Source organism: Symphalangus syndactylus, chromosome 6, assembly GCF_028878055.3.
Source record: "Symphalangus syndactylus isolate Jambi chromosome 6, NHGRI_mSymSyn1-v2.1_pri, whole genome shotgun sequence".
In the NCBI taxonomy this organism is placed as follows: Eukaryota; Metazoa; Chordata; class Mammalia; order Primates; family Hylobatidae; genus Symphalangus; species Symphalangus syndactylus.
The window spans coordinates 132923227-132938365 of NC_072428.2; the positions used below are offsets into that span (position 1 = coordinate 132923227).

Sequence of the window (15139 nt, forward strand, 5' to 3'; positions counted from 1 at the left end):
TGGGGGAGCTGGCATGGACCCAGCATAGCAATGTTGTAATGTCCCTGGCAGTGCCCATGAAGCGGAGCGGCTGGGCCTGTTCCCAGTTAACCCAGGCCCTCCACCTGCCAGGGGAACTTGACTGAGGCTCTAGGAGGGGAGATGATGGTCCGGAGCTGAGAGACCAGTGGGAGGGAGCTGTGTGGGGCTGTTAGTAGACCACAGAAGCTGCCCAAGTAATGGGGCATTGGAGCATTGAGGCTTCTGAGTGCTGCTCAGTGGGGCCACTTGGCTTTTTCACGGCAGTGGGCCTTTTTTCTCAAAGGAAGATTAGGGTGGGGGTGCCTATGTACTTACCTGGTGGCCTCAGAAGGAGGACTTGTTTGGAGTCTATTACTCCATTCAGGGTGCAAGAACATGGTTGGCAATGACGCTGAGTTACCAGAATGCTGGGGAGCAACAGGCCGAGGTGGGCTGAGTGTGGGAAAGGCAGGATCTTCCTTCTCGGACAGCTGTTCTGCTATCACCCTGTCCTGAGCCTGGGCCCTAGACCCTGAGTTCCCACCCGGCTCCCCACTCTAGGTAGAAGGAGGATGGCAGGTTCTGGAGGGTTTGGGAAGCCTCAGGTTTCCCTTTCTTTACCCACTCCCCCCGCCCCCCGCTTGGTTCCCTGTCCCAGCCCAGGTGTTTCTGCAGAAGTACCTCCTGGGGCCAAGAGCAACTCACAGCCAGACTGGGGGTAGAGCAGGGGCCGAAGGTGAGGAAGAAGGGCCCATGGAACCACTCCGGAACCAGCACTAATGTGCATCTTCTGCCACAGGAAAGCAACAGCCTCCGTCTACACAGACAGCATCTGCTCCCGCCCACCTCACCTCATACACATTCCCTTACACACTCCACCAGGTAGACACATCCTCAGGCACTGCTGACGCAGGTGCTACTCCTGGCACTCAGGGGCTTTCTTCCACAACCTTCCACTTACTCATCTCTCAGGCACATTTGCCTCCTGCCTTAACACCCTCCCTTATGCTCTTTTCCAGAGCCACGCATGTCCCCCCGTCAGTGCACAGAGTGGCTCATTCTAAGTGGCTGTCTGGCTAGACCTAGACACTGCCTGCATCTTAAAAGCCTCCCCCAGCTCCACAGCCTGGGAGTGGGAGGCACATTTGTCTGAGTCACAGTGCTCTGGGGGACATTCTCAGGGGCTGGAGGCCTCCAGGGACACAGGACTGTCCTCTGCTAGGTAATCTACAAATTGGCTTCTCCAGCCACGGAAGCAGGGAATAGAAGAGCGGGAGGACAGCCACCTCCTCACTGTCTGTCCTGGATGCCTCCATAAAGCCTGATGATGGGATCCTTCTCAAGGCAGGAGGCCAGAGCACGAAGAGATCTCCAAGGTGGAGATTAAAGGATAGAGGCTTCGGCATTAAACTGAGCAAGGATTATACTGGAATTTCCTGGGCGTTTAGCAGCTGTGGAACAGGATGGGGGACAGGGCCTGTGGTACTGACCCCTCCCACACTGACCTGTGTGGCTCACAGGTGTAAGGACCAGCCCAGCAACCACACCAGACAAAAAACTTCGAGCCCCTTTGCCCTCGGGACTGTTCTGTCCCTGCTGGACTCTGCAGCCTGCTTTGTCTCACTAAATTGTTCCTGTCTGGGCTTGCTTTGGGGCCATGCCCTTTACTGTGTGTTCCCAGTGGACAGTCCCCTGGGTTCCCCTCTGTCCCTTCATAGCCTCATCATCCCTTTGCTTGACATCGTCGAAGAGAAGCGTGCACGATGTCAGCAGCGGGACAGTTTGAACTTCTTGGGAGAGAAGCTTAAAGACTAGCCAGAGATAACAATTATTTTGCTTTTCTTATTGGCATTATTTCACTCATTCATTCTCAGTTCCTACTGTATCTCCACCTCTACCTTATTCTTATAGATGAACATTTCTGGATATTTTGAAACATAGAAGGAAAAGGGTGTGGGTAGTGAATAAAGTGTAAACGTATGCTTATTTGTCTGGGCTTTACACATTTTTTTGTTTAGATTTTAATTATGAGATTTTATGTTAATTATAAAAATAAAGTATGCTTACTGTAACAAGAAAAATAATTGAATTATGTATAAGGCAAAATTAATGCCCCCACCTACAATCCTTCACTTCTACCTCCCACAGTAACCCATTTTAATGGCCTAATATGTCTTCTGCCTACCTTCCTCCAAGCTTGTTTGGCTTACATTATTTGATCTTTAAAAATCCACTTTGTGGATTGAGATGCATAAACTATATTAAGTAAGCTCGATTTGCTCATGAAAGTATCATATTTACATTTAATTGGAGCACGGTTAATTTTTTAAATTCTTACCGATTTACCAATTTAATTTATTTTAAATCATTCTTTTTTTAATTATTATTTTTTTAAGACAGAGTCTCGCTCTGTTGCCCAGGCTGGAGTGCAGTGGCGCGATCTCAGCTCACTGCAAGCTCCGCCTCCCGAGTTCACGCCATTCTCCTGCCTCAGCCTCCCCAGCAGCTGGGACTACAGGCACACGCCGCTACGCCCGGCTAATTTTTTTTTTTTTTTTTTTGTATTTTTAGTAGAGATGGGATTTCACCGTGTTAGCCAGGATGGTCTCGATCTTTAATTTTTGCCAGTTTCTGAAAACAAAACACAACCTTGATACCTAAGAAACAGTCTTATTTTTGTAAACCAAAGAGATGTAGCAGGCTTGTGGATCTATTGTCTCTACTGTATCAAAAAGATATTAAGTGATATATCTATAAAAGAAGCTGAGAAAATATTATAAAGTCATAGACTGCAATTTTTGTTACCTAAAACTTTGTCTAATCAGTCTCATTCTCCCCACCATCATTTTATATTCACATTTCTGCTGCTTCTGGTTTTATATTTTTAAAACCTTATACACATCTGAAATGTGAATGTTTCTCTAAAGGAGATAAGTTCTTTTGCACATTCTTGTGTTAGAGAATTTCTAAATACTGGCCAGTTCCTTTTGTAAGTTGGAGGAGAGAGGACTCTCAAGCAGGCTGTGAGAGAGGAGCAAGGGGCCTGGCCGTGCAGAGGCTGCTTCCCATCTCTGTGGCAGGAGACATGTACTGGCCTGTCCCAGGGATGCTCTCCTGGACCAAATGCAGAAGATGCTCCATGCCCACAACCACTGAAGACTCGTTTGAAAAATCAAGTTCTGAGTCCTGCTTACTTAGCATTCCAGGCATGTGGAGCAGCCGTGTTCTTGTCACTTATGTTTCTGCCTTTGAAATTGGCTTCAAAAGAATCTGCAGTGGTATGAATTTGCTGACAGCAATTTATTCCATATCTTAATAAAGCTTCCTTTTTCTTTATCTGGATTCCTGCAACAGGGGTACACCCATATTCTTTTTATATGTTAAAATTCAAAGTCTTGAATTTATCTGGTTTGTTTGATAAGCAAGAACTCACCGAACTTCCTAGTCTGACTCAGCAACAATTTTTTTTTTTTTTTCTGAAAAGATGTATTTATAACCTTCAATCTTCTGGATCTGAATCTAAAAGAGGTCCTCATCAAACATTAGAAGTATCCTTCTGGGTACTTTAAGATCCTCAACCATTTCTTTTTAATGAATATCTTTGTTCTTAGTAAAATTTCAAAAAATTGCTGAAGTGGCCATCCACAGGCAGTGTCTCCATTTTCTTCTTTTCTTTATGCTGTTTCTTGATGGCAGAAGCTGAGTGGCCTTAACATCCATGTTTCATAATTGCTTTTGCTCTTTTCTGGATCTTCTGGAGGGAGGCCAGCTTCATGTTGTCATTACGAGGCATGCTAAGGCTATGCAAGCACGCCCTATTGCAACCACAAGTGACTGTGTTCCTTGTAGTTCGGGTCATCAAAGCAAATATCTTGCTATTCATCTTCCAGAGTGTTCCATATTGGACAGCTGATATTATCTGCAGCGAATCTTTTCTATCTTGTTTGGCTGTCTTTCAAAATAATTCATTGAAATATTTCCAAAATATTTATTGTTCCTTCTTCATGATTATTTGTCTAGTTGTAAGCTTGAGAAGACACAGGGCTTACTGTTTCTTCTTTGTACAGATTACAGAATCCATCCATTTCTGAGTGAAAGAAAGAGACTATTTTAAAGAATAACTTCTGGGCAAATGGTAAAATAGCCTTCATTGTTTAAAAACCTGCTGCTGGCATTTTCTTTCCCGGATAACAGTATTTCTAAGGACTCTGTGACTCTGGTTTGCTTCAGTGTGTCAAGCACATCTCCAAATTAAGCTGTTGAGAGTTTGGGGGGATGCACTTACAACGTGAATTACTTTAGGATATTTATTAAACAGCCATTGGTGATGGTGCCAAGGTTACAGAATTTAATAGCTATGCCTGCTTTTTACTTCATGATCTCCCCATTCCTCTCCAAAGCATTTATTTCACCTGTGAAGGATCCTAGTAGCATTTCAGACATTTTTGCAAAGAACATTACTTGAGAGCAATTTTCCATATGGAAATGCACCTTACTTGTCTCCGTAGGCTGTAAATTGAACTCTCTATTTCACAAATAGGGTTAAAGATGTATAAAAGGTGAGTTTCAGGGGCTAGTTGGCAGGTGCCCACTCTACGTCAGCCCACACATATGTAGAAATGGTGTCTTTCCATGATAACTTCATGGAGAGCACAGCCCGCAGTACCAGAAAAAAATTAGCAGGAATCAAATTATGATTTTCATATTTGTCACAATTAAAGTTTCATAGTTTGATTTTTGTTTTATGATAGTTTTCAACAATCCCAAGGCCATATATATCCAGGAAAAACAAATCACAACTTCTCTTCTAATTGGCTTTTTTTTTTTTTTCTCTCAGTTCCATGTCTTTTGAGCAAGCTGGGCAACATGTCTCTTTTTTTTCTTCACAGAAATAAAGGGATTATAGTCCACCCAATTCACAGACTTCTGAGACTCAGACACGAGGAGAGATAGAGAACCACCAATCTCTAGATCAACAAGCAAAGGAGGTGCCCAGCCTGTTTGTCTTCATTGTGACACTGGAGGTAGCTATTCCTTCTGTTCATTTGCTCATGAGCTTAATGGTGTGCCTTCTGAAGGCACAAGAAGGTTTTATATAAGAGATAGCTTACTACATAGTTCTGAGAAGGCATTAAGAGGGTATGAACACTGTTTTGATTAACTTTACTAAGTAGTTATTATCCTATAGTCTTAAAGAAAATTTTAATGATTTAGTTGAAAGAATAATACACATGCAAGAGTTTAAGAATGCAAAAATTTAAACGGATACAATTAATGAGAATCCAATGAAAGTAAGTCTCCCTTGCACTGGGTCTCAGTCCACTTCCTTTGCCTTTTTCACAGGTTTTGGGTGCTCTTCCATAGATATCCTTCCATACATATGTATGTGTATATATCCTTCTTAACAAAGGGGAGCTTACTTTACACTGTTCTCCTTTGTCCCACTTTCACTTGGAAATGATTTTCATATTAGTGCATAAACAGTTGCCCATATTTCTTTCTAAGGATGTACCATAATTTTTAACCGTCTTCCAATTGATGGACAGTTAGTTTACAGCCTTTTCTCTTATAAACAATTTGCAATTAATGTCTTTGTTCAAACATCTGTGCAAACCCATACAAGTATACAGTACCTGAAGGAAACATTCTTACAATGTAGCTGCTGGAAAGGTATTACCCAATTGTCCTCCCAAGAGAATATTCCAATTTGGACTCAAGCAGAGTATGTACAAGAGAACCTATTTCCCATACCTTCTCCAACATGGTAAAAATGTTGTCTTAGGCAACTGTGGCTGCCATAACAAAGTGCAATAGACCTAGTAGCTTATACACAATGGAAATATCTTTCTCACAGTCTGGATGCTGGGAAGTCCAAGATCAGGGTGCCGGCATGGTCAGTTCCTGGCGAAGCCTCTCTTCTAGGTTTCAGACTGCCCTCTTTGTTGTGTCCTCGAATGGCAGAAAAAGGGTGAGAAAGCCCTTTGGGGTCTCTTTCATCTGGGCACTAATCTCATGATCAGTGAGGGCTCCACCCTCATGACCTAATTTCCTCCCAAAGGCCCCACCTCCTAATACCATCACCTTGGGAGTTAGGATTTCAACATATGAATGGTGGGGGTGGGAGGCACAAATATTCCTTCTATAACAAATGGCCTGTTGCTGTGGTTTTAACATGGTTTCCTTTCAATGTGAGCAAACGAGAAGCATCTTTTCATATGTAAAAGGCATAGGGTTATTCTTCTGTAAGCTCTAGGAAAACATGCACCCCTTGGGGCATGAGGATCTTTGTTCACAAAGTGTATGCCAGACCTCCATAGCTCTGCCCCCTCCCTGCACTGTCTCATTTATCAGACTGAATCTTCATGCCTGTGTTCTTTCTGCATTTATTCTGGTCCCTTCCCTCCCATCATACCCCACAGCCATCTTCCTGTGTCCCTCCCGCTTCACTGCTTCACTGCCCCTCTGAAATTTCTAGAGCATCCAGGTCCATCCGGGGTGGGGCGGTGTTGTGAGGATTCAATTCATGTGTCCGTAGGATGCAGCAGCTTCTTAACCAGCTGCCTTTAATGAAAATCTTCTAACTTCCAATACAGGGTGGCTGTTGGAGGAAGGGAGGAGAGTAAATGAAGAGAAAGAACTGGAATAACCTCTTGCAGAAAAAAAAAAAAAAAAGGGTAATATTGACCCAGAAACACCCTCTGCCCCACTTCTAGGAGTGAGAGCTGTGAGAAATGAACACAGCGACAGGGCCACACAGGGAGTAAGCATGAACACTCCAAGATGGTCAAATGTGCACAGGCTCAGGAGAGGCAGTAGGCAACCTGGCTTCTGTCCCATGGTGGGTGCTGGGGCGATTTGAGAGCTGTAGGAGGAGACACAGACATGGGGTCAGCTTTTGGAGCCTGGGCTGTATATGAAGAAACACTTTCTTCCCACCTGCCTCTTCTGGTCTTGTGTGCCTCCTCAGGAAGCAAGCTTAGCTGTACACCCGGAGTCTTGCAAAAGCTGCAGCCCCACCCAGGAGCAGGGTGGTGGCTGGAGCGATGGTGGACGCCCTGAAGATGTCCCATGGCTACTGAAGGGGCTGCCCAATTAGGGAACAGACTGGCGGGCATGGTGTGTAGCTTATGGGTGCTGCTCCTGGTGTCTTCAGTTCTGGCTCTGGAAGGTAAGAGGGAGGGGAGACAGGAGAACCCCGACCTGCCATAGAGACCCAGTGCAAGGGGGAAGTGGGAAAGATTTAGAAAAGGTAGATAAGAGTGAAGACATCAATCAAGGGAAAGGCATGGTGGTGAGGATAATGAAGACCCACATCAGATTTGTCAGAGAAAGGACCCTGACAGACAGCTGTGCTCCTGCTGGTAAAGACATGGGCCCGGGGGTGGGGGGGGGGGTTTGTTCCCGGTGGGAATAGAGTAGCGGCTGGCAGTGCTGGCTGGAGGCTTGGCCACTGTGTGCCCCTCTTATTTCTGGGCAGAGGTATTGCTGGACACCACTGGAGAGACATCTGAGATTGGCTGGCTCACCTACCCACCAGGGGGGGTGAGTGCCACTCTGATTCTGAACCTGAATCCCTTGTCCCTGCCCCTCCCTGTTCCCTGGAGAGTGGAATTCATGAAGGAAACCCTGGGTGAGGATTATGGGAAAAGGATCCCTCCCTCTAGAGCACCAAGATTTCAAGGTATCCTCTATCTGCTTTGCTTGTCATTAATTTTAAGTCTCAGTGGAAGAGATAACGTCCCCTTCCCTTTACCCTCTACCTCGCCTTGCTTAAGCCTGGAGCCCCTAAAGCTTCTCCTGGCCCTTCCTGCAGTGGGACGAGGTGAGTGTTCTGGACGACCAGCGACGCCTGACTCGGACCTTTGAGGCATGTCATGTGGCGGGGGCCCCGCCAGGCACCGGGCAGGACAATTGGCTGCAGACACACTTTGTGGAGCGGCGCGGGGCCCAGAGGGCGCACATTCGCCTTCACTTCTCTGTGCGGGCATGCTCCAGCCTGGGCGTGAGCGGCGGCACCTGCCGGGAGACCTTCACCCTTTACTACCGTCAGGCTGAGGAGCCCGACAGCCCTGACAGCGTTTCCTCCTGGCACCTCAAACGCTGGACCAAGGTGGACACAATTGCAGCAGACGAGAGCTTTCCCTCCTCCTCCTCCTCCTCCTCCTCCTCTTCTTCCTCTGCAGCGTGGGCTGTGGGACCCCACGGGGCCGGGCAGCGGGCTGGACTGCAACTGAACGTCAAAGAGCGGAGCTTTGGGCCTCTCACCCAACGCGGCTTCTACGTGGCCTTCCAGGACACGGGAGCCTGCCTGGCCCTGGTTGCTGTCAGGCTCTTCTCCTACACCTGCCCCGCCGTGCTCCGATCCTTTGCCTCCTTTCCAGAGACGCAGGCCAGTGGGGCTGGGGGGGCCTCCCTGGTGGCAGCTGTGGGCACCTGTGTGGCTCATGCAGAGCCAGAGGAGGATGGAGTAGGGGGCCAGGCGGGAGGCAGCCCCCCCAGGCTGCACTGCAACGGGGAGGGCAAGTGGATGGTAGCTGTCGGGGGCTGCCGCTGCCAGCCTGGATTCCAACCAGCACGAGGAGACAAGGCCTGCCAAGGTGAGAGCCCACTCGTCTTGTGCTTGCCCGACACCTCCCACCCACCCCCAGCCTTTGGGCTCCTCTTCTGAACACCCCAAAATTCATTTTATCTGCAAAAGGTCAGGAATAAGCCATCTTAGGAAAGGACCCCAATTTTCCCTAATTTTATTTGTTAAAGCACTCAAACTTGCTATCACCCATTCATCTGAAATTTCTGGAATCTTCTGGAGTCTTTCACAGCAATTGCCTTCTCCTAAGTCTTCAGGCCTGAGAAGTGACGGAGACCAAAAGGAGTTTAGCTCCAGCTCCAGGGTTACTATGGAATAGAGTCCTTTGGTTCCCATTCGCCCTTTTGTTGGGAGGGTCCCTGCCTTGCTGGGCCAGGTGACAGGGACGCAAGTAGAGGAAGGCAGTGGATGGCAGCTAGGGAGAATGACTGCAGCAGCAGGCCTCCGCAGAGGGAGCTTATGCAATAAGCCGGGAACACCCACATCTGGCACTGGGCCTGTCTGTAGCCCCCACCGCACCTCACTTTCTCCATCCATGGAAATGCAATTCTGTCCCAGCAATTGGCAGAAGAAATCTCTGCCTGAGGGAAGAGAGGGTGGGGTTCAGTCTTGGAAGAAAAGGAGAACCAGCTCTGGGGAAGAGAAGGCTGCGAGGATACCTACCTGCTGTGTGTTGGGAGCTCAGGGTGGGTGGACAGAGCGAGTGTGACGCCCCCACTCTCCTCTCTGCCTCCTCAGCCTGCCCACGGGGGCTCTATAAGGCTTCTGCTGGGAATGCTCCCTGCTCACCATGCCCTGCCCGCAGCCACGCTCCCAACCCAGCAGCCCCCGTTTGCCCCTGCCTGGAGGGCTTCTACCGGGCCAGTTCCGACCCACCAGAGGCCCCCTGCACTGGTGAGTTCCTCACCCAGCCCTGCAGTGGGAAAGAGACTGGGAGAGGGGCCAGAAGTGGGGGGAGCAGGCAACACTGGGGGCTCTTTGCGTTTGGAGTGACTTGTTTTTCCCCTATTTTCTTGGCTTCCTCCCCTCCCTGTCCCCACCCCCTTCTCTCCCTGACCCATCCTTCCCTGGGCCCACATCCTGCCTCTCTGGCATGGGTCCCACCCCATGCTCTTCTGTCTCCTCCCCTATGGGCCACCCACCCTCCCCTGGCTCCTTCCTTCCTCAATCACCCCCACGACTCCTGCCCTCTTGGCCCTTGGACTGCCATATCCTCCGGCCCCCCAGGTCCTCCATCGGCTCCCCAGGAGCTTTGGTTTGAGGTGCAAGGCTCAGCACTCATGCTACACTGGCGCCTGCCTCGGGAGCTGGGGGGTCGAGGAGACCTGCTCTTCAATGTCGTGTGCAAGGAGTGTGAAGGCCGCCAGGAGCCTGCCAGCGGTGGTGGGGGCACTTGTCGCCGCTGCAGGGATGAGGTCCACTTCGACCCTCGCCAGAGAGGCCTGACTGAGAGCCGAGTGTTAGTGGGGGGACTCCGGGCACATGTACCCTACGTCTTAGAGGTTCAGGCTGTCAATGGGGTGTCTGAGCTCAGCCCTGACCCTCCTCAGGCTGCAGCCATCAATGTCAGCACCAGCCATGAAGGTGAGCCCTTTTCCTTGGCCTTCAGGGTCCCCTGCCTCAGCTCCTTTGCGCCCCCTTCCCTACTCCTGATCTCCAGCCTGGTCCACCCCTGCCACCCTCCCCTCAAGGCTGACCCTGCTCCCAGGGACTCCTATCCCCGTAATAATTTTCCTTTTGCGCTCTAGTGCCCTCTGCTGTCCCTGTGGTGCACCAGGTGAGCCGGGCATCCAACAGCATTACGGTGTCCTGGCCGCAGCCCGACCAGACCAATGGGAACATCCTGGACTATCAGCTCCGCTACTATGACCAGGTGCGCAGGAGGAGGGGGTGGGGGTCCGCAGCAGGGCTGGCAGGAGCTCACAGTCCCCACAGTGGGGGCCAGAGGCTGAATGAGCAAGGAGAGGTGCCCAGAAGCCTGCAGCACTGGGCATGTGTCTGAGAGCCCTGTCAACCAGGGAGGGTGGCTGGGGGCCTTAGGGGCAGAAGCAGGGGCAAGAGGGGGCCAAGCAGGGAGTGAGTGACTGTCACCCCCAGGCAGAAGACGAATCGCACTCCTTCACCCTGACCAGTGAGACCAACACTGCCACCGTGACACAGCTGAGCCCTGGCCACATCTATGGTTTCCAGGTGCGGGCCCGGACTGCTGCCGGCCACGGCCCCTACGGGGGCAAAGTCTATTTCCAGACGCTTCCTCAAGGTGAGCAGGGGTCAGGGGCCAGATGGGCAGGTGAAGGCCCAAATGGGTAGTGAGGAGAGGCCCAGGGACTGTGCGGCCTTGAACCCTGGCCCAGTGCTTTCCAACCAGAAGTTCTGTGGGAAAGGAGAGTGCCTTTTGCTCAGCAGCTGACCTAGGGGCTACTCGGGGAGATGGGGGGTTGTAGGGTATGTATGCATGTTGACTGTGATGTGGGAGGGCTGTGGGCATGTGTGTGTGTGTTGTGTGTCCCTGTGTGTGGATGTGGGTGGGCTGTGGGCGTGTGTGTGTGTGTTGTGTGTCCCTGTGTGTGGCTGTGGGAGGGCCGTGGGCGTGTGTGTGTGTTGTGTGTCCCTGTGTGTGGCTGTGGGAGGGCCGTGGGCGTGTGTGTGTGTTGTGTGTCCCTGTGCATGGATGTGGGAGGTTTGCAGCATGCGCGTGCGTGTTGTGTGTGCCTGTGGTGTGTGTGGGTGCCTGGGCACATGAACAAGCACCTGTGAGAGACCTGGCCCACCTGTGACCCTGTCGGCTGGTCCCCCAGGGGAGCTGTCCTCCCAGCTTCCGGAGAGACTCTCCTTGGTGATCGGCTCCATCCTGGGGGCTTTGGCCTTCCTCCTGCTGGCAGCCATCACCGTGCTGGCGGTTGTCTTCCAGCGGTGAGTCCCCACCCCTGCCCAACTCTGCCCAGCACCATTAACTCCACAGCCAAACCTCAAGTCCTGCCAAGTCTGGAGCCCGCTGCAGAAACCTCACACTGGCACTCCTCCCGTCAGCCAGCCCCTGCCCTGGGCCCCACGTGGAGGTGGGCAGGAGGGCCAGGCTGGCGTCCCCCCTCCACAGACCGACTAAAGAGCAGTCTGCGAGGGTGACAAGGGGGCAGCAAGGGGGTGGAGATGGGAGCGTCATCCCCTGTCACTGTTTTGTTCCTCAGGAAGCGGCGTGGGACTGGCTACACAGAGCAGCTGCAGCAATACAGCAGCCCAGGTGGGGATGAGGAGAGGAAATGGGTGGGGCTGGGGAACACATGGGTGGGGCACATGGCAGGCAAGGCTGGATCCCCTCAAGATTGAGGGCGCTCCTTGGCACAATCTTCTGGAAGTAAGTGGGCATGTCTGGGGTGCGCGGGCAGCCCTGCCTTTCACAACACGCTCATAACATACTCCACACCCCTCCAGGACTCGGGGTGAAGTATTACATCGACCCCTCCACCTACGAGGACCCCTGCCAGGCCATCCGAGAACTTGCCCGGGAGGTTGATCCTGCTTATATCAAGATTGAGGAGGTCATTGGGACAGGTACAGCAGAGGCAAGGCAGGGATCAGAGCGACGGGGCTCCCTTGTGGCCTCCCCTGGCCAGAGTCCCATCCAAACACAGCAGGACGCTGTGAGCCTTGATCCCCACTCCAACCTACACCTATTCTCCCAGGCTCTTTTGGAGAAGTGCGCCGGGGCCGCCTGCAGCCGCGGGGACGGAGGGAGCAGACTGTGGCCATCCAGGCCCTGTGGGCCGGGGGCGCCGAAAGCCTGCAGATGACCTTCCTGGGCCGGGCCGCGGTGCTGGGTCAGTTCCAGCACCCCAACATCCTGCGGCTGGAGGGCGTGGTCACCAAGAGCAGACCCCTCATGGTGCTGACGGAGTTCATGGAGCTTGGCCCCCTGGACAGCTTCCTCAGGGTCAGTCCAGCCTGGGTGAAGGAGGAGGGTCCTTGGGTCCAGGAAAGCTTCCAGGAGACAGGGTCCTGTGTCTTTGCTTCTTACCACCCCACCTCGCATGGCCTCTGTCCTTCCTTCCCAGCCATCTTCTGATTCCACACCCTCCCCCTCTCATGCTGGTGTCTGCTGTGCAGTATGTTGAGGTCTCCCCCTGTCTCCGATCACTGACCTCTGCCCCCTGCCCCTGCCCCTGCCCCTCAGCAGCGGGAGGGCCAGTTCAGCAGCCTGCAGCTGGTGGCCATGCAGCGGGGAGTGGCTGCTGCCATGCAGTACCTGTCCAGCTTTGCCTTCGTCCATCGCTCGCTGTCTGCCCACAGCGTGCTGGTGAATAGCCACTTGGTGTGCAAGGTGGCCCGTCTTGGCCACAGTCCTCAGGTGAGAGCACAGCCTTGGGGGCACAGCCTGGGGCCTTGTGGCATGCCCCAGCAGGTGCTGGGGTGGGGGGTGAACTGGAATCTGGGGTAGGTACCTCAGCTGGGATGTCATAGTCCCTAAAAGGAGGGAGGCTGTCCTGTGTGATGGGGAGATGAAGGCCTAGGCAAGGGGGTTTGAGGGATTTCAGGGATCAAGACAAAGAAAGGGGATGAAGGAGGGGAGGAGACCTGCAACAATCTAGAACTACCTCCTGCCCTTCCCCCATTGTGGAGATTACACAGACTCCAGAGTCAGCACAGCTGGGGACAAATTCTTAACACTCTGCTCTCCAGCTCTGTGACCTTGGACAAGTTCACTTTCTCTAAGCTTCACCTTCTGCTTCTGTGAAATGGAGATAATATCATCCACCTTGGAGGGTTGTTATGAGGATTAAATGAGATGCTTGATGTAAAACCCTTAACATATCTGAGCACATTGTAGTTGCTCAATAAACGTGACTATTCCTTCTGCTTCTGTGAAATGGAGATGATATCATCCACCTTAGAGGGTTGTTATGAGGATTAAATGAGATGCCTGATGTAAAACCCTTGACATATCTGAGCACATAGTAGTTGCTCAATAAACGTGACTATTGCTTCTGCTTCTGTGAAATGGAGATGATATCATCCACCTTAGAGGGTTGTTATGAGGATTAAATGAGATGCCTGATGTAAAACCCTCGACATATCTGAGCACATAGTAGTTGCTCAATGAACGTGACTATTACTATGATTATTACTATTTGCTTTTGACTTTACCCCTCAGGGCCCAAGTTGTTTGCTTCGTTGGGCAGCCCCAGAGGTCATCGCACATGGAAAGCATACAACATCCAGTGATGTCTGGAGCTTTGGGATACTCATGTGGGAAGTGATGAGTTATGGAGAACGGCCTTACTGGGACATGAGTGAGCAGGAGGTGAGCACCGACCTAGACACTGCTGATTTCCCACCCTGATCCCTCCCAGGTTGGAACATTCTAGGACCTCCATTCTCTACTCCGTTTGTATTCTAAGATCTCATGGCTCTTGGATTACCATATCTTCGAGTTCCTTCTCCACTCCAACCTCATGCTCCACCAGATTCCAGCCCACCCTCTTACCCAACAAAGTACTCCCCTCTACTAACAAAACTTCCCATCGTCATAGTCTTTCTCTGACCCCCAGGTACTAAATGCAATAGAGCAGGAGTTCCGGCTGCCCCCGCCTCCAGGCTGTCCTCCTGGATTACATCTACTTATGTTGGACACTTGGCAGAAGGACCGTGCCCGGCGGCCTTATTTTGACCAGCTGGTGGCTGCATTCGACAAGATGATCCGCAAGCCAGATACCCTGCAGGCTGGCGGGGACCCAGGGGAAAGGTCTGGAGCTTGGGGCTAGAGCCTGGGAAAGCCAGGGAGGGTAGATGCAAACCTAAAGAAAACTGAGGAGAGGGGCTAAGATGAAGAGGAGACCTTGACCCTGCTTGCCCCTCCCCTCTTAGGCCTTCCCAGGCCCTTCTGACCCCTGTGGCCCTGGACTTTCCTTGTTTGGACTCACCCCAGGCCTGGCTTTCAGCCATTGGACTGGAGTGCTACCAGGACAACTTCTCCAAGTTTGGCCTCTGTACCTTCAGTGATGTGGCTCAGCTCAGCCTGGAGTAAGCAGGGAGTGGTGGGGTGGGGGCGAATGCTCCGGGCCCCTGGCTGGGGGCTCGTATGGGGGATCTCGGAGAAGCTGGCCCAGATTTGATCCCCTCCCTCCCCACCAGAGACCTGCCTGCCCTGGGCATCACCCTGGCTGGCCACCAGAAGAAGCTGCTGCACCACATCCAGCTCCTTCAGCAACACCTGAGGCAGCAGGGCTCAGTGGAAGTCTGAGAATGACGATGCCCGTGACTCAGCTCTGGACACTGGTCCGAGAAGGGACATGTGGGACGTGAGCCGGGCTCCAACAGCCTCTGAGAGAGATGCCCCACACCAAACCCGACCCTCCCGACGGCTGCATTCCCCGGTCCTCCTCCTCTCCACCAGCCCCCTCCTCATTAAAGGGAAAGAAGGGAATTTGCAAGTTCGGTGTGGTGAGGCCTCAGTCTGCAAGGAAGGGTGAGGGAGGCCTCAATGTGGGAGCAGAGGGGTGGGGCCGGCAGGTGGCACCGCAGAGATGCAGAAGGGCAGCTGGGCAGGGATCCCAA

General features: G+C 51.9%; 1 protein-coding gene across 2 annotated transcripts; it reads left to right on the forward strand.

Moving 5' to 3' along the window:
* Nucleotides 1–4890: 4890 nt before the first annotated feature.
* Nucleotides 4891–15015, forward strand: EPHB6 (EPH receptor B6). 2 transcript variants are annotated; one of them, XM_055284308.2, is made up of 19 exons: nt 4891–5024; nt 5855–5968; nt 6594–6674; nt 6968–7168; nt 7478–7542; nt 7814–8597; nt 9326–9481; nt 9815–10171; nt 10336–10460; nt 10685–10847; nt 11386–11500; nt 11776–11828; nt 12020–12139; nt 12271–12518; nt 12759–12932; nt 13737–13886; nt 14134–14327; nt 14450–14605; nt 14717–15015. In XM_055284308.2, the coding sequence occupies exons 4-19, from the start codon at nt 7069–7071 to the stop codon at nt 14823–14825; spliced, it is 3069 nt and encodes a 1022-aa protein (XP_055140283.1). In that variant the 5' UTR covers nt 4891–5024; nt 5855–5968; nt 6594–6674; nt 6968–7068; the 3' UTR covers nt 14826–15015. The 2 variants fall into 2 exon arrangements, with proteins under 2 accessions (XP_055140283.1, XP_055140285.1); XM_055284310.2 differs by lacking the exon at nt 5855–5968 and having other exon boundaries at nt 6594–7168.
* The last annotated feature ends 124 nt before the right edge of the window (nt 15016–15139 follow it).